General features: G+C 45.5%; 1 protein-coding gene across 7 annotated transcripts in view; it reads left to right on the plus strand.

The window, feature by feature from the left end:
• Positions 1–27,257, plus strand: part of WWOX (WW domain containing oxidoreductase) — a 907,382-nt gene that overhangs the window by 576,383 nt on the left and 303,742 nt on the right. The window contains exons 9-10 of one of the 7 annotated variants that reach the window (XR_015145282.1): positions 1,238–1,333; positions 3,915–15,893. The exons of 5 other annotated variants lie outside the window; for them this stretch is intronic. Coding sequence is in view for 1 of the 2 variants with exons in the window: in XM_086350015.1 (XP_086206141.1) it covers positions 1,238–1,276 (39 nt within the window). In the remaining variant the exon portion in view is untranslated. Of the gene's footprint in view, positions 1–1,237; positions 15,894–27,257 lie in introns of those variants that run through there. One more of the 7 variants, XM_086350015.1, reaches the window with a different exon arrangement.

The raw sequence follows: 27,257 nt of genomic DNA on the forward strand, positions 1-27,257 counted from the left end.
ACAATTGTCCTTGGTGGTGGTGGCCTAGTTGCTCAGTTGTGTCCAACTCTTTTGTGACCACATGGACTGTAGCCTGCCAGGCTTCTCTGTCCATGGGATTCTCCAGGCAAGAATACTGCAGTGGGTAGCCTTTCCCTTCTCCAGGGGATCTTCCTGACCCAGGGATCGAACCTGCATCTCCTGCATTGGCAGGGAGATTTTTTTACCACTGAACTACCTGGGAAGCCCAGTTTATAACAATATATTTATCGGGTCCTCAGTTCAGTTCAGTCACTCAGTCGTGTCCGACTCTTTGCGACCCCGTGAATCGCAGCACGCCAGGCCTCCCTGTCCATCACCAACTCCCGGAGTTCACCCAAACCCACGTCCATCGAGTCGGTGATGCCATCCAGCCATCTCATCCTCTGTCGTCCCCTTCTCCTCCTGCCCCCAATCCCTCCCAGCATCAGAGTCTTTTCCAATGAGTCAACTCTTCGCATGAGGTGGCCAAAGTACTGGAGTTTCAGCTTTAGCATCATTCCTTCCCTAGAAATCCCAGGGCTGATTTCCTTCAGAATGGACTGGTTGGATCTCCTTGCAGTCCAAGGGACTCTCAAGAGTCTTCTCCAACACCACAGTTCAAAAGCATCAATTCTTTGGCTCTCAGCCTTCTCCACAGTCCAACTCTCACATCCATACATGACCACAGGAAAAACCATAGCCTTGACTAGACAAACCTTTGTTGGCAAAGTAATGTCTCTGCTTTTGAATATGCTATCTAGGTTGATCATAACTTTCCTTCCAAGGAGTAAGCGTCTTTTAATTCCACGGCTGTAGTCACATCTGCAGTGATTTTGGAGCCCCAAAAAATAAAGTCTGACACTGTTTCCACTGTTTGCCCATCTATTTCCCATGAAGTGATGGGACCGGATGCCATGATATTGGGTCCTACTATGTGCCAAAGATGATTAGACCCTTATGTATCAATAATAAACACAACACAAGCTACGCTATGTGCCAAACCCTGCACTGTCAATTCTGATACTGTACCATGTGCCAGTTTCCTGTTTTATCTTCCCCGTGGGCTCTCAGTTCCCCGGCCGGGGATGAACTCTTGCCCCCTCCATTGGGAGCATGGAGTCTTAACCACTAGACCACCAGAAAAGGAGAAAATTCCCCAGTTATCTTTCATTAATTGCCACCACCGTTATTGTCTCTGATCCCCCAGCCTCTTAATCAAGTACTGTTATTATTTCAGTTTTACAGTGAGCATGCTGGAACTCGGCACTGGATTTGAAACCAAGCGGTGGAGGTGATGACACCTCTGTCGTGGGACCAGCTTCTTCTGCATCCGGTACGCACGCTCCTCTTTACTCCTAAAATGTGCGTGTGGTTCTCCCCACATCATACGTGAGGAAATCGAGAGCCCTGGAGGTAAAGGAACTTGCTAGAGCTATCTAACATGAATTGCAAGACTGGATTTAAGTCCTTGGTTCTCCCCTGTCACCATGCTACCCCAGGCTTAGAGGAGGCACAGAGGGTTGGCAAGTGAGAGTCTGGTCTGATCCCCAAGGCAGGAAAGTGAAAGTGAAATCGCTCAATCGTGTCTCACTCTTTACGACCCCATGGACTGTAGACCGCCAGGCTCCTCCGTCCATGGAATTTTCCAGGCGAGAGGACTGGAGTGGGTTGCCACTTCCTTACCCAAGGGATCTTCCTGACCCAGGGATCAAACCCAGGTCTCCTGCATTGCAGGTAGATGCTTTACAATCTGAGCCACCAGGGAAGCTCAAAGGCTGGAGGGCCAGCTATTGCAAGGCTTCGAGAAGGCACGAGAGCAGGCCTGGAATGTGGTGCAGCCAGGCCCAGGCTTGCTCATTTGGGAGAAGACATGGGTTGAGCTTCCCTGGCAGCTCAGTCACTAAAGAAAAAGTGAAAGTGAAAGTCGCTCAGTCCTGTCTGACTCTTTGTGACCCCATGGACTATACAGTCCATGAAATTCTCCAGGCCAGAATACTGGAGTGGGTAGCCTTTCCCTTCTCCAGCAAATCTTCAACCCAGAAATTGAACTGGGGTCTCCTGCAGTGCAGGCAGATTGTTTACCAACTGAGCTACCAGGGAAGCCTGCAATGCAGGAGACCAGGGTTTGATCCCTGGGTCCAGAAGATTCCCTGAAGAAGGAAATGGAACTGACTCCAGTATTCTTGCCTGGAAAATCATTTGGACAGAGGAGCCTGGCAGGCTACAGTCCATGGGGTCTTAAGAGTTGGACACGACTCAGCAACTAAACCTCCACCGTGGTTGTGAGCCTCTGGACACCCCAGTGCAGAGGAAGGAGGCCGGGTAATTTTATATATATATTTATTTATTTATATATATACACACACACACACACACACACACATATATATATATATATCTGTTTGCTCTCAAGAAAGGAGAACAGTGTGACTGAGAGTCCGTCTCTCTCACTCATACCCCACCCCCCGCCCCTCTGTGCCTTTTTGATTTTTAATTTTTTTCATTAAGAATGTGGTAGCTGCTATCTGACTACTTACTTCCACGGCTTCCTGACAAGGCCTGCAAAGGAGAGTAAACAAATTACCCATTACCAGGGAAGCCCCGTCTGCCCCCCTTCCCCCTCCAGGCAGATTCCCCGTGTCTTCTTTCACCTCCAGGAGATATCCTCCAAGGTCACTAAATTAAGCCTTCAGACAATCGAAAAATTGAATCTCAGTACATCTATTTTCCTAACAAAATTTCCACAGCGCCGATTGGGGCTGACAGGTGCGTCCGCACGCTCTCCGCGCTGTTCAGGTCGATTTGGCCGGGCGGGACGGCATCAGCGTGTATTGGAGGGAACATGCATGCAGCTCCAGGCCCCCTGGGAGTTGTGCCTCACCCCTCGGTGCTGCAAAGGACGCTTTCCTTCCGTGCGCAGAGCTGTCCGGCCTTCTCCTCTGCTCCCGTCCTCACCCGCTGCAGCCTCCAGGTCGGGCGCTGCTTTTTCAGTTATTTATCGAAAGAGCTATTGCAATCATTGCAAACGCATTTAGGAATACTTGGAATCCATGTTTTCTTCGCCAGCACTAACAGTGCAGCAGTCATCACAGTCCTTGTCGGAGGGAGAGGCAGGGTGTGATATCTGGGGAGTGGAGAGCGGGTGAGAAGGAGGAGCTTTGCTCCCAGCCCCTCAGGCTTTGTAGCTGCCACCGCCTGGCTGCTGGAGGGGCCTGGAGAGATGAGGATCTGCCAGGAGGAGGAGGCTGTGGACTTCAGCTCCCTGATGGCCAGCTCTGTGACTCTGGAGGTCATGCCCCCCCATCCAGCCTCATGTCCTCCTCCTCAAGTAGTGTCCCAGCCAGCACTTCCTACAAAGACTGCACATGCGCTGCTGGGGGTCTGGGACATGCCCTCTAGTAGCCCACTGTGAGTGACTTATCTTAAAAGCTCCAGGAGAAGTTTGCATTCCGCTCAGATTACCTGTGTCCCTGTAAATGCAAAAGTGAGGCTTTTCTTTGCTTGGCTGTGAGTAACGCTGATGCTCCAGGAAGATGCACTGTGTTTATCCTGTGGCTTGGAGTGCCCACTGGGTACCCGACCTGGGAATCCCAGTGCATGTCCCCAGCCACACGGTGCCAGCATCCATGACCGCCACGGTCAGAGTGGGCTGCCCACTACGCGGTGAGACCTCCGGCACGTCACTTAAACTTCCTTGTCTTGAATTTTTTTTTTTTTTCCTCGTCTATGAAACCATGATCATAATGCTCTCTACATGTTTAGGAGCATTGAGAAGATCAAAAGAGAAAATTCTTAAAAAGCATGAAGCATCATCCCTGGGCATAATAAGTGCTCATTACATGTTTGCAAAAATAGCAATTGTTAAAATTACATCCAGAAGCTTTTAATGAGCACCTGTTGCTGTCCATTCCAAGCCCTAGAACGAAGCCTCCAAGAAGATTCGGGAGCTGGTACCAGGAGAGAACCACACTTGACGGGTTCTGACATTGTTGCTGCTGCTGCTGCTAAGTCGCTTCAGTCGTGTCCGACTCTGTGTGACCCCATAGATGGCAGCCCACCAGGCTCCCCCATCCCTGGGATTCTCCAGGCAAGAACACTGGAATGGGTTGCCATTTCCTTCTCTAATGCATGAAAGTGAAAAGGGAAAGTGAAGTCGCTCAGTCGTGTCCGACTCTTCCCGACCCCATGGACTGCAGCTTTGATGGGCCCTGTGTAATTCTCTTTCTTGAATGACCTTCCTCTTACCTTGGGTTGCTTCTGTTTTTCCTGGATTCATGTGCTCATTCCTAGGTCTTCATAGCAGTTGTCTGCTGCTGCTTAACGCATTATCCCTAAAGGTTTATGGTTTAAAACAATAAACATTTAATATCTTACAGTTTCTGTAGGTCAGACATCAGTGAGTAGCCTAGATAGATGGCTGTGTCTCGGGGTCTCTCATCAAGTTTCGGTCAAGCTCTTGGCTGGGGCTGTGGTCGCTCAAGGCTTGGTGAGCTGTTGGTTTCACATCCAAACTGGCACACACATGTGGCTTTGGGCAGGAGGACTCAGTCCTTCACCATGTGGGCCTCTCCACGGAGATGCTTGGTCTTCCTCAACATATGGGCAGTTGGCCAGGTGGATGACCTCAGGGTGCAAGAGGTAGCCCCAGCGCCTTTCAGACACTGATCTCAGACATCACACACAGTCAGACACTGAAACCTCACCTGCGTTCTAGTCATTGGAAAAGAGCCACTAGAGACTATGCTTAAGGAGAGGGGAAACTGACTGCACTCGGCAGGGGTAGCTGTCCAGGAGCTTGTAGGCATGTTTTCACATGACCGCAGTCTGCCACTTCCGTCCGTGGGTTCTCACGGACATGTGATAGGCTCACTGGCTTAGCCCTTGGCAGAGGCATGGAGCATATAAGGAAATGCGTCTTCCCTCTGCGTCAGAGAAGGCATCACCTCCTATGGAGTGGTTGTAATGGGAGAGCGGACTCCCCAGAGGACTCCGTCACAGCAGTGGGTTCACAGAGGCCAGCGGGACAGCAGAGGCGGTCACTTCAGGGAGGCGACCTTGAACTCCTTCAGTCGTAAACCTTCGAGAAGTTCTTTGAAGACAGATACTAGCTATTTATAACCATTACAGCAGTGGCTTTGAAATCACCAGTGGTATCTTATTTTCTCCCCTGAGAGTTAAGAAACTTGCCTTGAAAAGTCACTTCTTTGAATAGTGTGGTAGGTCCGCCGTCATCAGACTCTTCATCTGAGCCTTTGTAGGATACAGGGAACGAAGCGAGCAGCGCCAGCACCGTTTCTCTCTCTGTTACACCAGGTCCCTCCGCCCACATTCTTCCTTATCTACTGCTTCTTACCCCATTGCAGACCCGATTCTGCTGGACAGCCGGGCCGTCTCCTGCTCTTCCCCCTGCCTCCTCTGCCTCCTCGCCCTCACTCTGCTTTACCACAGGGAAAGATCAGGTTCTGGTGCCCACAGCATGCAGTGCGGACCCCTAGGTTATCACAGCGCCACTAGGCTCTGCGCTCCTGTTTCTGGTTTTCCTTTGTCTTCTGTTCCTTGGGGCTTCCCTGGTGGCTCAGCTGGTAAAGAATCTGCCTGCAATGCAGGAGACCCCAAGTTTGATTCCTGGTTCAGGCAGATCCGCTGGAGAAGGGATAGACTACCCACTCCAGTATTCTTGGGCTTCCCCTGTGGCTCAGCCTGGTAAAGAATCTGCCTGTAATGCGGGAGACCTGTATTTGATCCTGGGTTGGGAAAACCTCCTAGAGAAGGGAGCGGTACCCACTCCAGTATTCTGGCCTGGAGAATTCCATGGACTGTAAAATCCATGGGGTCAGACATGACTAACTGACTTTCACTATCTTTTTCTATTCCTTTACTGCCCACTGTATTCCTTCCTCCTCTGGGTTGCTGACACTTGTGTAAGAATCCTGAATGTTTGTACGGCACTTAGAGTTTTCACAGCAATTTCCTGAGCATCATTTCCTCAAAGCATCCTCTATGAAATGGGGTGGGATAATACCCATTTTGCAGATGAGGATGCCAAGGCTTTTGGAGGATTGGGAAGTTACTCAGAATCATGCAGCTGATGGTGGAAGAGAGAGCCTTCCAGCCAGGCCCTGCTGACTCATAGATTTTGTGCTTTTCCTAGCATAACATACAGGCAGACTGTACAAGTCTCTGAGGCTAGGTGTGGTGTTTCATTCTGCTTTGTATCCCTTTGGCTTTGGCCAACATTTCAAGTGAACGAATGAACAAAAGTGAATGAATGAAGCCGAGCCATCCTCAATCAAACCCAAACGCTGCTCACACACACAGCCCCGAGGCTGGCCTTCGCATGCACCTCAGTTACGGAAAGCTAGAAGTTGATATTTTGGAGCCCCATAAGACCAGGAACGCTGTGGCCTGAATGACAAAGAGATGCGGACACTTCCTCTTCTCACAAGTCTCATAAATCAGCATCGTCTGTGCTGAGCGGGGGCCTGTGAGTAGTAACTGCCAATACCAGGAGACCCGAAAGGCTGATCTGGGCCACCGGCCCCATCCACCCCTGGTTTGTGCTGAGTCTGCAGAATGTTGAAGTAAGGGGTTAATTTATAAAGTGAGCCCCAGGACAGTTTCCAGGACGGCCGTGCGTGTACCTCGTAAATCGGCACAAATTGCCTCTCTCTCTCTGTGCCCATCAGCTCCCAGGCAGACCACCATTCCCTGAGAGGTCTGCGGGTTGCCATCCGGAAAAACACAGGAAATGTGGAAAACGAATCCTCGACGGGAGGCAGGTGTGCAGACAGGGATGGAGGCTGGCAGGTACCGCACGGTCTGGGATTTGGAGCGCAGTTGCTGAGGATTCGTTAGGTAGAGTTTCCTTTGTTGCAGACAGAGGCTGGATTTCAGAAATCCTTGTTCTGTTATTGGATGTCCCTCCAGTCTCTAAATAGATTTAGGAATTTGTGTATGGCAGAAAATTTAAGGCCTGGAGGGGAAGCAGACAAAGAGGAAAGCTAACCTTGGTGTTTTACATGTATCAAATGGCTAGACTCATTTACCCAGAGCCAGTAATATTGGGAAATACATACATATAATGGCTTAGTTTTTATTATTATCATGACTATTTGTAACAGGCATGTGTATACACTGCATTTGTCTGAGTGATCACAGCAAGCTTTATTTCCAGTCTTTTCAAGGACTCAATCCTTTCAGGAGCTCTAGATGTTGTTGTAAATGTGCCCATTGTACAGAGAGGGCAAGTGAAGCTCCAGAAATGAAGCCCAAGGAGGACTGGCTAATAAATGGATTTGGGTCCGATTTCTCTCTTTCCAGCTTTTTTTTTAAATCCTCTCATTATTATAGGGGTCTTTGTGTTACTGAGAAAACAAGTGCCAGCCTTCTAATAAAATGTCTCTGCCTAGTCAAATTATTTGATACTTCAATCTAACTTATTATTCTTTTAGCTACCACATTCCAAGTGATATACAAAATACCCTAATAGTAAATAGAGACTTGAAACTTACACATTGGTAACTTATCGAATCCTCTTAAAGGGGCTCAGTCACAAAGATGACTTTAAAAGGGAAACGTCCTTTAACATAAAAAGTGTCCACTGGCATGTATTCGTGAAGCAATTATAAATTGGGGGAGGTATGCTGGACATGGCATGAAATCAAACTGTCTGAGACCTTAAAAATATTAACACAGTTTTTCATACACAGAGCAGCTTTGGACCTTATGGCAGTCCTGTGGGCTGCTGCTGCTGCTAAGTCACTTCAGTCGTGTCCAACTCTGTGCGACCCCATAGACGGCAGCCCACCAGGCTCCCCCTTCCCTGGGATTCTCCAGGCAAGAACACTGGAGTGGGTTGCCATTTCCTTCTCCGATGCATGAAAGTGAAAAGTGAAAGAGAAGTCACTCAGTCGTGTCCGACTCTTAGCGACCCCATGGACTGCAGCCTACCAGGCTCCTCCATCCATGGGATTTTCCAGGCAAGAGTACTGGAGTGGGGTGCCGTTGCCTTCTCCTCCTGTGGGCTAGACCACTTATTATAACCGTATTTCACAGAGAAACAGAGATGTTCAGGGACTTGTCTGAGAACACATGGTCTCTGGAGAATTCATGCTTTACTAGCCTTACGTCTTGAACAGTGAGACAAACTTAGAAGAAGAAACTAACGTGGAGGAGAAAAAAGAAAAACTATTGCCAAAATATTTCTAGGAGACACTTAGAAAAATCTGTTGGACCTTGTTTAGTAAGAAAAGAGGCCAAATTCGAATCTTAACTCCTTCCGAGTACTTTGTTGTTTCTGACTTTCCACGAAGGCAGGGGTCTCAGATGTATCGTCACATGTACTTGCGATGAATTAGCAGACAGTGTAAAACGAGGCACCTACTGAAGCGGACTTCTTCACAGCCTCGCCGTCCTTGTTCCCTCCCCTGTGTTTCAATTCCAAAATCACTGTGACATGAAAATTGTGTATTCAGATTGTTCTATTGATTGGTTGGGAAAGTGACCTTGTATGCACGCATGAAAATGAAGCGATCTATATCACAAGGCCCCTTCTCTGCGCAGAAGCAGGAATGACAGTGGTCCAGAGGCGTTTGCTTCACACCTGGGTTGGCTCTCCCTCCTCGAAGGCTCAGAGCCCTTGGAAAGAGCCTTCTGTGGGGCTGGGCGGGTGTGAAATGTGAGGACCCCTGACAGAGGGCGAATGTTGGGGCAGGCGTCACGTGTCCATAGACGTGAAAAAGCGCCCTAGCCGGAGACAGGGGTCTTTCTTTGCAACTCGGACGGCGGCTCCCGTGGGACTGAATTCTGCTGCCTCTCACTGGCACGAGGGCACATTACCGCGGGGACTTCCTGGTGGCTCAGTGGGAAAGAGTCCGCCTGCCAGTGCGGGAGACCTGGGTTTGATCCCTGGGTTGGGAAGATTCCCTGGAGAAGGGAATGGCAACCCACTCCATATTCTTGCCTGGAAAAATCCCATGGACAGAGGAGCCTGGTGGGCGACGGTCCATGGGGTCACAGAGGGTCAAACACAACTGAGCGCCTAAATGGTAGCAGCAACACAGTTCGCATGGACCCACCTGAAGGCACTCTGGCTTGGAGCATCCTTGACTCTTGAAGGGGGGATCCCGCCTCTTATTTTCAGACATGAAAATACATTTTCAGAGTATTTTCAGGCACCTCTGCCTCCGGCATGTAATCTTGCATGCAGAGTGAAAGAAAGGGAGTGAGTACTGTGAGTCCTGCAGAGGCAACGCCTCGTTTAATCCTCACAACGACCCTCCCGGTGGATGGCGTTAGTCCACTTGCCTCGTGCAGAAGGTGAGTCGCGGGCATGTATAGCAGCTCGCTTCAGATCAGGCAGCTGGTGAGTGGCAGAGATGAAGCTGGAACCCAAGATCTTGTATCTAAATTCAGACCAACTTAATTATTCTCTGCCTCTGAAGCCCCTGTGGTTTGGATTCCTAATCACAGGACTGAGATGAAATAGAATTTCTTAGCTGAGGGAGCCAGGCAGTAGATGGGCCTTTGCCAAGAACTTTTTTTTTTTTTTCTTTTTAACCAGAGTCAGAGGTTAGCAGGAAGAGATGAAAGATGGATGGGGAAGTAGAGTAAAAGAGAAATGGAGGTTATTCTCCAAATGTAGAAGCTTCTCCATACAATGCTTTAGAATCCAGAGCCCAGATCATATTAACGAGAAGGTACTGCTTAGGGAGGGAGAGAGGAGAAGACAAAGCAACATGTAGAAACATTTAAAAAAAACAAGAACAGTGAGCTGCATGTAGATGGCTTTTATTGGAAGGGCCAGGCTGAACTGGAAGGCTTGCGCTGTGTAAAATGTCAGCTGCTCTTATCATGGTTCATGGAGATTACCTTTCAAGGCGAGTTTCATTTTCGTTGCTTCCAACCCTTGGAGAAGTGGACAAGGCAGTGACTCCTTTATTTCCGAATCCTCACCAGCAGCTTGCCGCTCCTCTGTGTTTTCTCTCATCCTGGATGATACCACATCAAGGCAATTCAGGGCAGCAGTTGAACCAAAAGCAATTTAAGTCAGAAATGGACAAATATGGATGTCGTTTATAAGGCTTGTTCAGAGGCCTCTGACATCACTCAAAGCCTATACACTTCTCGGGACTGAGACACTTTTTTTACCCCAGCAACGCAAGATTGGAGATTTAATACAGACCGCTTAGTGAGATGTCCGAGTGGGTCTTGCCTAGAAACCATTTCTTGGGGGAAGCAAGTATTTTGTATTATATACTGAGTTGGAGAGAGAGAGAAATAGTGATTTGAAACCAAAGTGAATTTCCCAAGGTGAATTTATATGAGTCACTTTGATTCACTCGCAGTAACACCATCGCTTCTCGGCCTTTGGGCTAAGATCGAGTGTATCTGCAGTGACGACGGCCATAGGTCTCACGGGCTTGGGCACGACACGTATGTGTGGGCGTGGTGGTTTGAGAGTTACCTTTAATTTAGCTAATTTCCATAATCGCTCTGCAGAAATAAAATCCATAAAGGCATGTAGTTTTGTCCCTCCTTTACAGTTGAAGAAGCTGAGTCTCAGACCCTGCTCAAGGGCACAGACACTTGAGTTGGGAGAATTCACTCCCTAAGGCTCCAGAGGTCCCTTTACGCCACCTCACTCTGGTTTCTAGAGCACCCTGCAAATGGGAAGGCAGAAGCCCTGTTTTGGCCACAGTCTTTTCTCTCTGCATCACGGGCTGTGGGAAAGCTGGTGGCTTGGGCGCCTCCTTGTCGAACTCTGTGGGGCTCTGCTCCGGACGGGAGTTCTTGTGGGTGGGAGAGAAGCACAGGAAAGAAAGGGAGCGGGGGATACGCGGTGGTCATCTGCAGGAAGCAAAGCCAGGTGTCATCCGAAGGCGGGGCGGCTAATTCACGCCGAATGCCAGAAGCCCAGGGACATTAAACTCAGGACAGAAACACTTACCAAACGCCAGAGGATCGAGGATCACGTCTCAGGAAAAGCGGACACACTGGCATTTCTCAGACACTGAATTGTTCAGACACCGCAAGAAGCAGTTGAGTCTTTCTAATTTTTTAATTTATTTATTGGGCTGTGCGAGGTCTTGGTTGCGGCACTTGAGATCTTCATCACTGCTCACGGGGCTTCTAGTTGCAGCGTGCCAGCTCTCTAGTTGTGGCGGACGAGCTTAGCTGCTCCACAGCCTGTGGGATCCTTGTTTCCTGAGCAGGGATCAAAGCTGGATGCTTAACCACTGGACCACCAGGGAGGTCCCACAGTTGAGTCTTAAAATGGTGATACTTTGCACGCTCACACATACATATACACAGAATGTTTTCTTTGGCTGCAAAAGAACCATAGAAGAAGAAGAATGGGAATTAAAAAAAAAAAAAAGAAAGAATCCCAAAAGGTTATGTGCTGCATGATTCCATTTACAGAGTTACAGAAATGGGGAACAGATTAGTGACTGCGGGGGTCAGGGGGAGCAGAGGCTGGAGGGCAGTGGGGGTGGCTGATGGATCAAGGGCCACGAGAAGGATCCTGATGGGGATGACAGCCGTTGGTACCTTGACCATTGTCATGTCAGTTTCTTGGTTGTGATATGGTACAAACTCATTTTGTCATGGTTATCTCTTGAGAAAAACTAAACGTTTAACTTAAAAAAGTGGCGGGAGCTTCCCTGGTGGCTCCGTGGTCGGGAATCCTTCCGCCAGTGCAGGACGCGTGGGTTTGATCCCTGATTCAGGAAGACTACACATGCCACAGAGCAACTGAGCCCGTGCACCACAGCTACTGAGCCTGGGCTCCAGAGCCCGGGAGGTGCCGCTGCTGAGCCTGCACGCCCTGGAGCCGGTGCTCAGCAACATGAGGAGGCACCGCAGCGAGATGCCTGCGTATCACATGGAGAGTAGCCTTTGCTCGCGCAACTAGAGAAAAGCCCGCGCAGCAGTGAAGACTCAGCACAGACAAAAACAGACAAACAAATATATATATATATATATATATATATATATATATATATATATTAAAAAAAAACAAAAAGAATCTTTCTCAAAAAAAAAAAAAAAGTGATGGAACATTTGGGAAAAAATTCACCTATGAGCCCTCCACCCAGAGAGTCACTGTTTCTACCCTGTTCTCTCTCCTCTCTCTTTGCTTCTTCCTCTTTCTGTCCGGAGGCTATGTTTAACCCTCCTGCTCCGGCATGGCTTTTGGTGAAAAGGCAGCATCAAGGTCCCCTTCGAAGAAGCCGAGGGGCTGTGGGTAAGGAGTGGGCACATGTCGTGTGCAGAGCTGCAGCCAACTCCCCAGCCCTCCCCCTGGTGCTAATCGGTGTTAAGATTTTGCCATAAATATTACTTATGGCTGTTATGCATCCCAGACTGTCAATACGTGTTTATTTTCCCATTTTAATTTCCCTGCATTCCCACAGTTATTGGGGTAAGGCTGACAGAATAAGCTTAGGTTTGAGGGGGGCTGCCCATCTGCTATGTCACCTCCATCCCTGGTCGATGTTCTTGCCAAGTGACATGCGTGGTTGGGGACAATCAAACAGAGATAAGGAAGAGTATGGCATGTCCTGAAAGCCCCGGCTCCCAATTACCAGCTCTCTCCCCAGGTCTTTTGCATGACCTCCCAACTCCAGGCACTAGCTACACCTCGAGGCAAATGAAAGCAAAAAAAACCTCCCTTAGTTTTTTTCTGTTGCTATCACTGATTAGCTGGGTGACTGGGGCAAGCCCCTTCGCTCCTCCTTCCTGAGTCTCAGTTTCTTCATCTTTCAGCCGAGTTCGTAAGTTCCTAGGCATTTGGAAGTTTCAGTGAGCTGACACGTATGGACTTGCTTTGCAAATACTCAGATTTGCGAATGAGTTAAATCATCATCATCATGGGATCCCATTGTCTACAGTGCCTCACATCTGACTTCCACTGTGCACTCATGGAATATTTTGTTAATATCGAACTTGGGTCTCCAGCATTGCAGGCAGATGCTTTACCATCTGAGCCACCAGGGAAGCCCACAGAATAATTACCATTGCTAATCTGAACTGTTCATGTTCCTAACTGCCTGACAGTTTGTGAAACCTTGAACCGCTCCGGGCCATACTTTTCTCATTTTGTTCTTATTTTAAAGAGAGACGCGTGTGTGGGTTAAGTGTGAGGAGGGGTAAGGTATAACACACGGTTAGGACTCAAGTACATCTTTGGTTGACTCATTCAAGAGTCCGCCAACCAGCTGGTGGACAGGAGCGCCTGGCCATGCAGTGCGGTTGTAATGAAGAGGGATAATGGCATAGCCTTCTCCTTTAACGTGAGAGTATCATAAGAATGTTCATGTTAATTGTATGTGGGGAGGGTAGGTTATGTTATTCATGAATTTCATTTCAGGACCTCAACGAGGAATTATAAAACATCTTTTTAAAAAGAAGGGTCTTGGATTGCTGGGCTTCAGTGGAACTGATCTAATTCACCGCCAAACAGGGCCTGCAGACATGTAGGGGCCCGGGTCTTCTCTGTGGGAGAAGAGATGTAAGAGTCGCATTAGAAAGTTGAGGTGCCATTGGCATCTGCCCTCCGAGGTGGCCAGGAGAAGTGTGTCATATGGGATCAGAGTGAGCAGAGGTGTGTCTCGTAAGATGATCCAAGGGGAGTTGACTCTTAACGGATTCAGTCAATCAGGAATTGAGGAGGAGGAGGAAGAAGACAGAGCTGGAAGTGGCTGTTACAGGATCTAAGATGATTGCAAAAGATGCATGTCAAAAAAAAGATGGGATGAAGACAGGCTTAAAAGAAAGTTTTCACGCTACAAGAAAGAAAGAAGCAAAAACCTAATATATAAACATACACCCCCCACACACACACTCACCACACACACACCCCTTCTTTCATGGGGTTGTTGATTGGAAAGGCAGTTTTTAACAGGGCTGGCTGTTTCACCGTAGCTGTAAGGAACAAAATCCTGCAGCTCCTGCACTCACGTTTGAGCCTTTGCTTTTGGCAATCATTCCTCTTTTCCATTTTTTTTGGCACCCTAGAAAACTTTCCATAAATAGTGCATTTAATGGAGTGTGTCCCTTTATGACTGTCAGCTACCATAACAGTAGAGGGAAATTCAACAAAAGCTAACATTAGAATGTAGAAGGTTCACAATTCCATGCCCTTCCTGAACTTGTACCTCTAGTCTGTGTTGCTTGGTAGATTTGGAAAGCCAAGGGCTCTCTCCTCTATTGCTCACTCGAGAATGCCCAGCTCGGGGGCTGAGATTTGCCCCTGCTTTTGGACATTAGCAACCTTTGCATGCAGCAAACCCATGAACGAATTGTGGTTCTCTGCTATGGATTAATCAGGAGTCCCTTGCTCAACTCAAGCAGGGAATCCAGTCTAAAGGAGGAAGTGAAAATAAAAAGGCACAAATGAGTGAGAAAGTTAGCAAGTCAAAACAAGATGCAAATGATACAGCATTAAGTCCCCGATACAAAGGCAGCCAGCATCGCTGTTGCATCAAATATTTAGCCAGAGCCAAGAGCAATTTTTTTATTATGTTTTTTATAAGTTTGATTTACTAATCTTCGGTGCACTCCCTATTTTTAGAGGTTGGCTCATATTTTTAATTTGTTTTCTCTGAAGCACTGAATCCTTGCTCGTGTTTTTCAGCTGTCCACTCAGTTCCTAGTGGCAGAGCAACACTGAAAAGCATAATTACGTTTCCTAATTATGTGTAATTAGGCAAAACCCAGATGATGTATTCAGCATGCTCTCGGAATAGCCAGGGGTCAAGGACTGTTGGAACTCAGTAACATTTTTATAAATAAGCCTGCTGCGTTGTTTAACTTCACGTGGGGGTCCAGGGTGGTCCTGGATGCCTTGTAGACCAATACAGTGATTGAAAATATATAGCATTCATTTATTTAGCCAAGGAAAACTGTAATTGATGCTCTGCCTCCTTTAGCCTCTCCCTCTTCTTCTTTAAAACCTGAGTTTAGATTTGCTATTCCCAGCCCAAGAGAGGCCCTCTAAACCCAGACCCATAAAGTTCTGCTTACTGACAGCCTAAGTGATATTTATTTTTTCCAAGCTTAATCCTTTTGAAACATGGAGAAATAAATACATCCTCTTATCTACCATATGCCTGGGATGGGAAATAAATTCTTATTTTCCTGCGGCGTGGTACCAGTGGGCTACAGTGAATAATTTGGGCCGCCTCACCAAAGATAATGGGGAAGCCTTCTCTATTACCAGTGATAATTATGAATCTCATAATAGAAAACATCCCGAGCCGGAGCATCAATCAGAGAAGATAAACAATGGGAAATGATAGGTATACAAAAGGGGAAATGGCAGCGGCCCATATGGAGGGAGAGGCCGCGGGATTCTGGCGGGGTTATAAATCATGGAGCCCAATCATCCCCACGTAATTAATATCCTCAAATTAAAACATACGTTCTTAAAGCAAGATCTCACAGACTCTTCAGCAGGGCAACTGGCTGCCTGACAAGATAACATCCGGGAACCACAGGGCCCTCCCACTCGCCTGAGCTCCTTCTTTATGACGCGGGCTGGAGTGGGCTGCAGCCCCGGCTCACAGTGTCCCCGCTGTGAGCTCACAGTGACCCTGCTCCAGCCCACCCGGCACCGTCCGCCGTGAGGTCAGAGCCGGCAGTGGCCTTCGTGACTGCAGAGACTGCTCCGCCGAGGTGCTCAGTTCGAACTTCCTTGAGGAGCCTTCCAGCCCAGCAGACACAGGCAAACAGAAAACCTTCATTCCAAAGAGTACTCATCTCCTCCTAGTTAATAACCCTGCATCAGGCGCTTTCTTCTTATCTGGCTGTCATGCTCCAGTCCCAGAGTACTTTATTGGGCTTATTTTAAAAAATAACAATAAAGGAGCTCATTCATAACATTGAGAAAACAGTATCTATTAGTCTATGACTGCTGCTCAAAATGAAATTTAAGACAGTGGTTGGCTAGTTTATTTACTGCATCACGTGCGATCACCGACAGGATTTCTAGCCTTTCATCATATTGGTCAGCAAGTAGAAATTCACTGACTGTGGGCCTTCCTGACATGAATTCAAATAGGACTCTCCCACCCACCCCTCATTTATGAACGGGTCAGAGATTTGAGTCAGTTGTCAGATATGCCCCTACAGGCCACAAAATGTGCTCACAGATTTTGTCTTATAGGCTCAGTATAATATTTGCTAAAACATACATTTAAAGAAATATGTAATTTTTTGCCCCAAAGCAAGGGTTCTCCCGTGCCATATAATTTGCTAAGTGTGACTTTGCCATGTTGTAGCCCATAATTTATAGCCAGCCTCCACAAGGCAAAAAAAAAAAAAAAAAAAACTCCAAGCTGTGATTAAGTAAGTAATAGACAAGGTAACTAATGTTCCCAGAAGGATGGCCTTCCAGACACCCATTTTAAGTGACAGTATGGTTGCAGGTTGAGATGTGTAGTCTTGTAGTCATTTAATTGAGTTACGGGGAATTGAGAAGCCATGTCGTAAACTGGCGCTGAGAGTGGATATTCCCTCTGCACATTTTAATGAGCCTCTGCCTCATTTTCCCCATTTAAAGTAAATGGGTTTGGGCCTCACTGTGCTGCCAGTTTTTCCCACAGAACGATTCATTTGGAAGTACTGTCCTTGTCCAGGCTTAACCAGTTCTGAGACAGCAGGCTGTGCAGGGTTGGATGCGGAAGCGTGGCAGAGGGGAAAGAGCATAGACTTTGGAAGCAGGCAAAACTGGGTTTGAATTCAGACAGCCATAAGGATCTGTGACCTTGGGGAAGTTTGAGTTTTGACTTTTTTTTTTTAATTTGTTTGTTTGTTTTGAAATCAATTTTGCCTTACAGGAAAGTCACAAAAATAATGCAGAGCGCCCATTGCACTCACGCTTCATCCAGCACCCCACCTTTCAGATACTAACATGATGTGTTTTCTCCAGTCTTAGAAATTCACATTGGTGCAATGCTGTTAACGCAGCTAACACTTAATTTGAATTTCGCTGGTGTTTCTACTCAGGTTCTCTCACTATTTCGGGATTCAACCTGGGTACCACTCTGCCATTTATTGTCTTGTCTTAGCAGCCTCCTCCGATCCATGCTAGTTTCTTGGTCTTCATTAATATTATTTCTTAAATGACCTTGACACATTTGAAGAGTCTGGTGAATTATTTTTGTAGAATGTCCTCAGTTTAGATTTGTTTGATGTTTTATCCTAATTAGAATGAGGTTTTGTATTTTTGGCAAGAATATCCATATGTGGTTTGCCCTGGCTCAGCCCATCATATTGAATGGTACGTGGCATCAAAATGTCTTATTACTAGTGGCGTTCAGCTTGATTTCTTGGCTAACGTGTTGTCTTCTGAATTTATGCACTGAAAGTTACTTTTTTCCCCTTTGTAACTAGTGTATATCTTGAAGGAGTTACTTTGAGACTATTGCTCTTGAAATTTTCATTCACTAATTTTAGCATCTATCTGTGGATCTTGCCTGAAACAGGTTGTTCTAATAGCGTTCTATTTCCCTCATGTCATCTACACTTGTTTTATTTTTTTTTATTGAAATGTAATTGATTTACACTGTTTCAGGTGTACAGCAAGGTGATTCAGTTACATATACATATATCTTTTTCAAAATTTTTTCCCTTATAGATGATTGCAAAAATATTGAGTAGAGTTCCCTGTGCTTATACGGTAGGTCCCTGTTGGTTATGTTTTATATATAGTAGTGTGTATATCAGAGAAGGCAGTGGCAACCCACTCCAGTGTTCTTGCCTGGAGAATCCCAGGGATGGGGGAGCCTGGTGGGCTGCCGTCTGTGGGGTCGCTAGAGTCGGACACGACTGAGCGACTTCACTTTCACTTTCATGCTTTGGAGAACGAGATGGCAACCCACTCCAGTGTTCTTGCCTGGAGAATCCCAGGGATGGGGGAGCCTGGTGGGCTGCCGTCTATGGGGTCGCACGGAGTTGGACACAACTGAAGTGACGCAGCACCAGCCGTGTGTATATGTTAGTCCCAAACTCCTGATTTATCCCTACCCCTCTTTCCCTTTTGCTAGCCATAAGTTTGTTTTCCTTCTATGTTTATTTATCAGAGTTTCTCTCTATGGAAGGCTATCCATTCTTCATTTATTTATTTAATCATTTGTTCATTCATATCAGTATGGACACAGATATTTACTTTGTTTTATAGGTCATAATATAATAATACTGTTAGGCGATTTGGTGCTCAAACTGATCCAGCTTTGGCCAATAAGAGCTCTTTCCGGTTGGCTTCTGTACCCTTTCCACATGGCCCATCACTTTTTGAGCGCTTCCTTACTTTTTGACACCATGGGAGGTTCCCTGTCATTTTGTATTTCTCTGTCCCGTTCTTGTAGTTAATTCCTTTCCCAGGGAATCTTGGTTGCATTTATTGGAGAATGGTAGTTAGAAACCAAGATCTGGGTGCCAGGTGTGTTCATTACTCCCTGGGAATCATTGTTTAGGACCTCTTGGTGGGCAGAGTCTGGAAGTATTAGTACATGTAGGTATACTAACTCATGCCCACATGCATATCTTTATTATTACTCTGTCTGTGTGGGTGTATGTTATATATCTTAAGGTATTTATACTTAAATTGTATATTTATAAATATATGTTCAGTTCAGTTCAGTAGCTAAGTCATGTCTGACTCCTTGTGACCCCATGAACTGCAGCACGCCAGGCCTCCCTGTCCATCACCAACTCCCGGAGTCCACCCAAACCCATGTCCATTGGTGATGCCATCCAACTATCTCATCCTCTGTCGTCCCCTTCTCCTCCTGCCCTCAATCTTTCCCAGCATCAGGGTCTTTTCAAATGAAAAGCTCTTCACATCAGGTGACCAAAGTATTGGAGTTTCAGCTTCACCATCAGTCCTTCCAATGAACACCCAGGACTGATCTCCTTTAGGATGGACTGGTTGGATCTCCTTGCAGTCCAAGGGACTCTCAAGAGTCTTCTCCAACACCACAGTTCAAAAGCATCAATTCTTTGGCACTCAGCTTTCTTTATAGTCCAACTCTCACATCCATACATGGCTACTAGAAAAACCATAGCCTTGACTAGACGGACCTTTGTTGACAAAGTAATGTCTCTGCTTTTTAATAAGCTGTCTAGGTTGGTCATAACTTTCCTTCCAAGGGGTAAGCGTCTTTTAATTTCATGGCTGCAATCACCACCTGCAGTGATTTTGGAGCCCAAAAAAATAAAGTCTGACACTGTTTCCCCATCTGTTTCCCATGAAGTGATGGGACCGGATGCCATAATCTTAGTTTTCTGAATGTTGAGCTTTAAGCCAACTTTTTCACTCTCCTCTTTCACTTTCACCAAGAGGCTCTTTAGTTTTTCTTCACTTTCTGCCATAAGGGTGGTGCCATCTGCATATCTGAGGTTACTGATATTTCTCCTGGCAATCTATAGGTAAATGTGGGAAAAGGAAATGGCAACTGACTTCAGTATTCTTGCCTGGGCAATCCCGTGAACAGAGAGGCCTGGTGGGCTATGGTCCATGGGGCTCCAAAGAGTTAGACGTGACTTAGCGATTAAATCGGAGAGGGAAATGGCAGCCCACTCCAGTATTCTTGCCTGGAGAATCCCAGGGACGGGAGAGCCTGGTGGGCTGCTGTCCATGGGGTCGCACAGAGTCAGACACGACTGAAGCGACTTAGCATGCATTCATGCACACGTAGTTAAATATGAGTTGATACCCAATTCATATCCAACACAATCCTGATTCTAATCCATATGAATACATATTTAAAAACCGAGTTCATACTTAATTCCAATCAAACACCATCTCACTTTTTTTGAGGATATTATTTAACCTTTCCAAGTCTCATTTTGTTCTTCTGTAACATGGAAATAATAGCAGCCACAATTTAAGGTTTGGGGAAGGTAGGTAGATTGTAAAGATAGTAATTTTTTTTTTTTTTAAGAAAAAAAAACATTTTTCCCTCCACTGCATCCACACCCAGCCTATAAGATGTTGTTCATCTTCCCGTCAAGAGGCGGCATCTAATTGTCCACCACTTAAATCCGGTTGACCAAGTGACTTGCATTGACCAATGGGACCTTAGCAAAGATAATATAAGCACAGACATGAGAAGCACTTAGATAGCGGGATTTGCCCTCTTGTTGCCTAGGACCCTGAGACCACCACTAGATCAAGCCTGCGCTAGGCTGCTGGAGCATGAGAGGCATATGGAGGGAGCCGCATTGCCCTAATAGACAGCCTGCCGACCTCCAGCCATGTGAGTGAGGCCATTCTAGAGTCTTCCAGCTACTGGCTAAGCCAACATATGACCCCAGACACAAGAGTGAGCTCAGCGGAGATCAGTCTAGGCAGTTCACACCAGAGAACAGAACTCAGCCCGTGTGGACAAGCCTGGCCTTTTTATAAAGAGTGGTTGCTATTTTATCCACGGCATTTTGCAGTGGCTTGTTATATAGCAAATGCTAGTGAATACAAAAGACTTGGAGATAATGTACGGAAAGCAAGTAGCACAGTATCCCATTTGCAGATTGACTTCTGGATAACCTTTTAGTTATCCATGGGCTTCCCTCGTGGCTCAGATGATAAAGAATCCACCTGCCAATGCAAGAGACCCAGGTTCGATCCCTGGGCTGGGAAGATTCCCTGGAGAAGGGAATGGTAACCCACTTCAGTATTCTTGCCTAGAGAATTCCATTAACAGAGGAGCCTGGAGGGGTCACAGAGAGTCAGACACGACTCCCTAGGGTCGCAGAGTCAGACACGACTGAGCAACTAACACTTTGGTTATTAGTGTTATTTTTGAGAACAGCTTTAAGTTCTCTTTGCCCCCAAATACCTTCTCAGCCAATCTGACTAAATGTACTGCATTTGCTAACAGTCAGAACCAGTCCTTTGGTCTGGATCAGTGCCTTGAGAAAGAATCCCCGTGGGCGTGGAAGACTGTGTATTCATCAGCTCACACCAAGGTCGAGACAGAGCTCTGTAGATGCAAGACTCTAGGTGGAGTGAGCCTTGTAAACACCCCAGGAATGGAAAGTTCTTAATCTGGGGTCGCCTGAGGGTATGGGGAGCTGGTCCTGGTGGAGAGAGGGGAGAAGGTACAGAGCAGGAAAGCAGGAGAGTATGTAAGCAGGCCAGATTTAGCCTAATTAACAGATTTGCCTAGGGCTGACCCCGAAGCAAAAAGAAAGCGAAGGCTTGATGGGTCTGCTCTCCTTCTACCAATAAAAGTAGTGATGAGGTTGGATCACCAGCTCTCAGTCTCAGAGAAGAGGCTCTCAAAATAGATGGGAGTTGTGCAAAGAGGCCTGTACCTTCCTCTCCTCTATTTCCTTAATGACCGATGCATCTATCCAGCACATGCTTTAACCCTTGCAGACAAGTGAGTGTGCTTCTCTTTCTGCTACCCGTGGTTGCGTTTTCCATTTAGCAGTGAAAGTGCAGGCTGGGAAGTAACTGGCAAAGGCACCCTTCCCTTGAGCTGAGTAGGACAGGTGGGCGCCATGTTGAAGTGGGCATGGTCACCCAGGGAAGGTCGGTGCCCTGAGCACAGCTGCCCGACTCTACTTGGTGTCCCCTAGGAAGCATAAGCGATTTAGCAGTTCATCTTAAGTTAAGCAACTCTCCCAGCCACACCACCCTTCTGCTCAGGCAGTCAGGCATCACTGCAGACCTCTTTTCCCGCTAGAAGCAATGATCCATTGAGGTGTGCAAAAGCTCCAAAAAAGGCTTGCAGTGACCTCCAATTCACCCATTCTTAGGAACTATGAAATCACACGAAATTGTCAAAAAAAAAAAAACCACAGCCACATTTTGAGAAAGGGCCTTCCTTGGCAAACTTCATGACGAAACCCAGTACACTTGTTTTTCTCACCAGACTAGATCTTTAATCTTGATGCAGTGAGCAAAGGAGGAAGCTTGCTTTTTTCCTACCAAAATGTAAGAGACCTCACAGAAAGTAGAGTGGGAACTTGACTTTTACTCTGCAGTTTTCACTACCAGTTCCTCTGTGTTTGTGTGTATAAAAGACCAAACAGGAAGTGAGTGACTAGGGGGAAAAGAAACGGAAGAGAAGAAAATAATAATACTTAGCTAATGTGTCATCATCTAGACAGCAGCCACTGTCGATGCTTGGTTGGTCCCACTCAAACTTACCCCTCTATAACTGGGTTTATTACTTTTTTTTAATACCATTATTTTTACTGTATTACATTTGATGCTGTATCCTGAGTTTTTCACTTAACCTTATAGCAGAAGTACACTCACCTATCATAACACAGGCTTTATTAATGCCAAACATCAGCTAGATAAAAAAAACTATTAACTGAAAGTTCTTATAACTTATCCACTCTTCAGTTATTGGGAATGTAATATATTATCTATAGTTCCTCACTATTAAAATGATGTTGAAATGAAACTCTGGCACATAAAGCTGTTTATTCCTCTCCCCTCCATTACTCAGGGTTCCTAAGAGTCCCACCCTTACCTCTTATTAATCAAAGTCTATCACCATCCACATTCACAATTGTTGAAATCTTACGTCACAACAAGCCTTACCCAGGATTTCTCTGTGCCTCGTACATCAGTGCCTATGAACCCAAAGTGTACGGACTCAGGGCTCAATTTGCAGAAGAACCCGGTTGGGACAAACAGATACTGACATCTTTGGTCTTTGAGCCTCACCATATCCGAACACAGATCAGTTGTTAGTGTCCTTATGTGGGAACATGTGAGCAGGACTCAGAAGCCATATTGGCTCAACCCAGAAGATTTCTGTGATCAATTATTAATATCAACCATGAATAAGGAATCAGGACATGACAGTCTCTCTTAGTATCCTGGTTTTGTCTGTGTGGTATTTTCTTCATGGTTCCTAGAGGCAATCTTTTTTTTTTTTTAATGTATAAAAAGTCAGTTATCTTTTGAAAGAAGTGGGCAGGTGTGAGCAATGGAAGCCAGATGGATGACTTTCTAGAAGCTTCCCAGGTGGTATTTACCTTGGTGAGTCCATTCAAAATATGAATCTCGCCTTCAAGTTTGCTAACTCTAAAATTAGATTCTGTCAACCCAGAAAGAGCTGGTCTTGCTGCAGACTCACAGTAATCAAACTCATTGAGACTGATCTATAGACCAAATACCCAAACAGTCATTTTCAAAGAGGGCTGTAATTATAACATAGTTTGAAATGCTCTTGTGAATATGAGCAGAAAGAACAGTGTTTCCTAATTGGTAGAATTACAGGGATGGAGCCAAGTAAAAATGTTAGTTACTTGATGGGCAGGTAATTGAAGCAAAGGTCAGTTGCCTGGATGACTCAAAAGCTTGGTTGCTTCAGAAGATAACAGGCTCAATACCTTCATAATAAGGGTATCCTGCACGCTTGTATCTGTTCATTACCCATCCCCCACACTAGGACTTGGGGCACCTTGTCTGTCTTGCTCATTAATTTGTCCACTGACCTGGGATGGTGCCAGGCACAGGGAGGTGCTTCGTACGTATTTGCTGACCCAGTGGGTCTCAAAATACCAGGTGACCCCAAGTGCAAAGTGTTTGTTCGTTCTGCTGGTGAGATACCCTCCAACTCTTTGCCCAGTTTTATAAATTTTAGGGTGAATAGATGAAGTGTTCAAAAATTTTCATGTCGAATTTTATTTGTTGATGTATTCTCACACATGGTATATTAACTTTTAAATATTGGAGTTCTTTTTTTTTTTTTTCATCCTGCAGTTTATAAAATAATGTTACACTCTTCATCACCATCAGTACAACCTCTTTTAGAGCCTCTAATGGAGTCCACTTCTCCTCCTCCTCCTTTTTTTTTCCCCCCCTTTTTTGTCATTCCCTGCCTGGGAATTTTATACATGCAGACACACACACACAGACACTGGTAGTGAACGTCACTCCTCCCCTAGTTCTTTGAAACACAACACTTTTCTAATCCCATGGACCGCTGGTCCTGCAATCCAGAGGGACTCGAATGAGGTACCCTTTTGTTTCTTAGGGTGACTTTTCCTTCTCCCATCTGACCCACTTTGAATTCATTTCATTGCTCAAATGTCAGAGTGCAGCCTTACATACTTCCTAGTCCCAGGGCCATCTAGATCAAGGCGGGAAGAGAGCCTGTGATGGCCAGCCTCCAAGGGGTCCCCTAAAGACTCTGGCCTCCTGGATTTCTTGCACTTCCTGTAGTTCCCTCCTGCTCTGAATAGGACTGATGAGGGACCATGAGCATGACTGTTGAGGCTCAGGGACAAAAGACACTGACACTTCAGCCTTGCAGTCTCTGGGTCCATTCGCTCTGGGGGTGGAGGTGAGTTAGACGCCATGTTGTAAGGATGCTCAAGCAGTCCTGTGGTGAGTCCCACATGATGAAGGACTCAGGCCTCCGGCCAACAGCCAGAACCAGCTTGCCTGCCATGGTGAGGGTGCTATAAACCATCCAGCTACACTGCCCCTGAATGCTTGACCCACCAAAACTGTATGAGATACGAAGTTCTTATCGTCATTTAGAATGTGCTAAATTTGGCTGTGATATGTTACTCATCATTGTTAGTACAGAGCCTGCCTACAGGATACGTAATCCAAGAGCTTAACAATTCAAAGTAACTAACTGTTTTTAGCTATTTTGTGATTTTAGCAGTTACACATTTTTGGACGGAAACTTTTAGAAGTTAATCAGTCTGTTTCCCCCCCCGCATCTATCACTTTCTCAAAAGGTTGTTGGCGGCAGGCTTCTTTCTCCTGATGATTAAAAGGCATCTTGGAGATGAGTCAGATAGTACCATTTATATCTCGGTTCTACCAAGCATTGGCTGACCTAAGGTCACATGCAGATCATTAGTGATGTTATAACTCAGTTTTCTCATCTGTAAAATAGGAGTCATTCATTTAGTTAGTGTGGGGACTTCAGATTTGTAAGATGTTTATTAATTCAGTGTTCCACATAGCTATGGCAAACTCATACTACATAGTAGGTATTATTTTTACTATTCTCATTATTCTTATTTACTCAGTTAATAACACATAAAATCTAGAAATCAAGTTTTAGTAAACTTCCTATAACCCAGTTCGCTAAAACCCCCTCATTGGTCTCCATCACTCGTGAATCCTTCCAAGCGTGAGGTAGAATCTTGTGTGTTCGTCTCATCAAGGATTTTATTTAAAAACGTGAAATACTTCAGCCTTTCCGGGGTGGATAGGAGAGGAGGAAACAGACTTCTAAAATAATTCAGCATGCACTCTGAAAGCATGGTATAAATGCATATAGGTGGCTTCCTGTTTTGAAGGCCAACTTGGAAGCATATATGTATATCCCAGGGAAGTTTCCACTGAACCCAGAGATGGCATGAGCAGTCCTTGGTGTAATGAATCAGTGAAACCCCCCTCACCTGTAAGTCTTCAGGTAAAATGGTCTCTCTATCATATGGAGATTCGGACACTGATGTAATTTAAAATGCTTTCAATATTATGGATGCAGACATATGCCTCTTTATTTCTGAAGGCATTTCCAGAATATTAGATTTAAAAATGAGCAAAAGAAGTGAAAAATAAGATTGTCTGTTGTACTGTCTCCTAAAGATAAGCGCTGTTATCACTTTGCTGTATAACCTAGATTTTTCTCAGCATATGCACAATTGTTTTTACATAGCAGTGACTCTGTTGAAGGCTTATTTCATGTTGTGTCCTGATACTTATTTTTGAATTAAAAGTATCACGGGGAACATTGTTCTTCTTTCTACTCTGTTTTTCAAGTTGATGAGCTTTTATCAAAAGTTGAAATGAAATTGTGAGTTGCTCAGTTGTGTCCATCTCTTTGCCACCCCATAGACTATAGCCCACCAGACTGCTCTGTCTACAAAATTCTGTAGGCAAGAAGACAGGTGTGGATAGCTATTCCCTTCTCCAGGAGATCTTCCCAACCCAGAGATCAAACCTGTGTCTCCCGAATTGTGGGCAGATTCTTTATCGTCTGAGCCAGTAGAGGTTGTATTAGAACATGATAAAAATTAATTTTACTGTAGGCAAAATGAAAAGACATTACCATGCAGGTAACTTTATTTACTGTTTACCTGCAATTTATCAAACGCATCCCTTTGTTCATCAAAATAAAACCCTTAAGTCTTTCAGCACTTAACGTTTGAAATGATCAGGAAACAAGTTCTAATTTGGCAATGAATTCGGGAGATAAAGAAGACTGTCATTTAGATAACATCGGTAGCTTTCTAAAATATTTATTTACTTAATATTTTACTTCCTGTCTGTGCTTCTCTAAAGCTGTGACCCTTCACAGAAAAGCAGTAAAAAATGGCTGCATTGGGTTAAGATTAACACCTAATGAAATTGCATCAGCTAATATTTGAACAGCTTTGTTTTTTTAATGAAACTTTCAATGTGGGTGATGGGTTTTATTTTCTTAATGCATTAATGCCTTCTCAAACTTAGACTCCATTATTTCATTGAAAGAAAAGCATGATGTGCCTTAAATAAGTCAGAATTATGATTGATGATCGATCTAGGAAAATCAGGCAATTGGGGGAGATAGTACCCCCGACCCCCAATTACTGTCTTTGTTCTTACAAGTGTGTTTAAATCCATTTCTGTTAATTTACAATTTGAAAGGTGGGTGAAGGAGCAGAGTTTGAAAAATAGATTACTGTCTTCATTAATACAGGTTTGACCTACAAAGTCTTCACGTACTTAATGATTAAAACCCAAAGTACTAAATAATAAATTATAAGAATTTATAGGAGTCATCATCTTGAAATTAGCTTACTGAATGTTCTTATCATAATAAATCTGAGTGGGTGTCTAATTTAGTGTTAGCTGACTAAAATTATATGTTACGGGCAGGGGGAAAAAAAAAACACTCTTGTTTGAAGACAAATGCAGTGAGTTTAATCACAGGTGATCTGAAAGGCACCTATCTTTCGCTGTATCCACTTCGCAGAATCTTGGGTGAAACTGGTTGAATGGAGATCGATTCTAATTTGTAAATCCAGCAGACGATAAAGTGCCCCCCAGCATTCCGATGATGTTTGCGTTAACACTTCCTGCAGAGTTGTAGTCCTTCAGATTCTGGAGACTGGGGTAGCAAAACAGGGAAGACAGCCTCTGCTCGCTTCCAACTTCAAGTCCGCTGTCAGAGTTGAAGGGTGTGTTTCTGTTGGTCAGCAGAAGGTGGAGGAAAGACAGACACCCCCGTTCTCCACTCTGTGAATCCTTCCCTCAAGATGTGTGTCAGAAAGGATAT

Source organism: Bos grunniens, chromosome 18, assembly GCF_055505025.1.
Source record: "Bos grunniens cultivar Pamir isolate PY7600 chromosome 18, Bosgru_T2T1.0, whole genome shotgun sequence".
NCBI classification, from domain to species: Eukaryota; Metazoa; Chordata; class Mammalia; order Artiodactyla; family Bovidae; genus Bos; species Bos grunniens.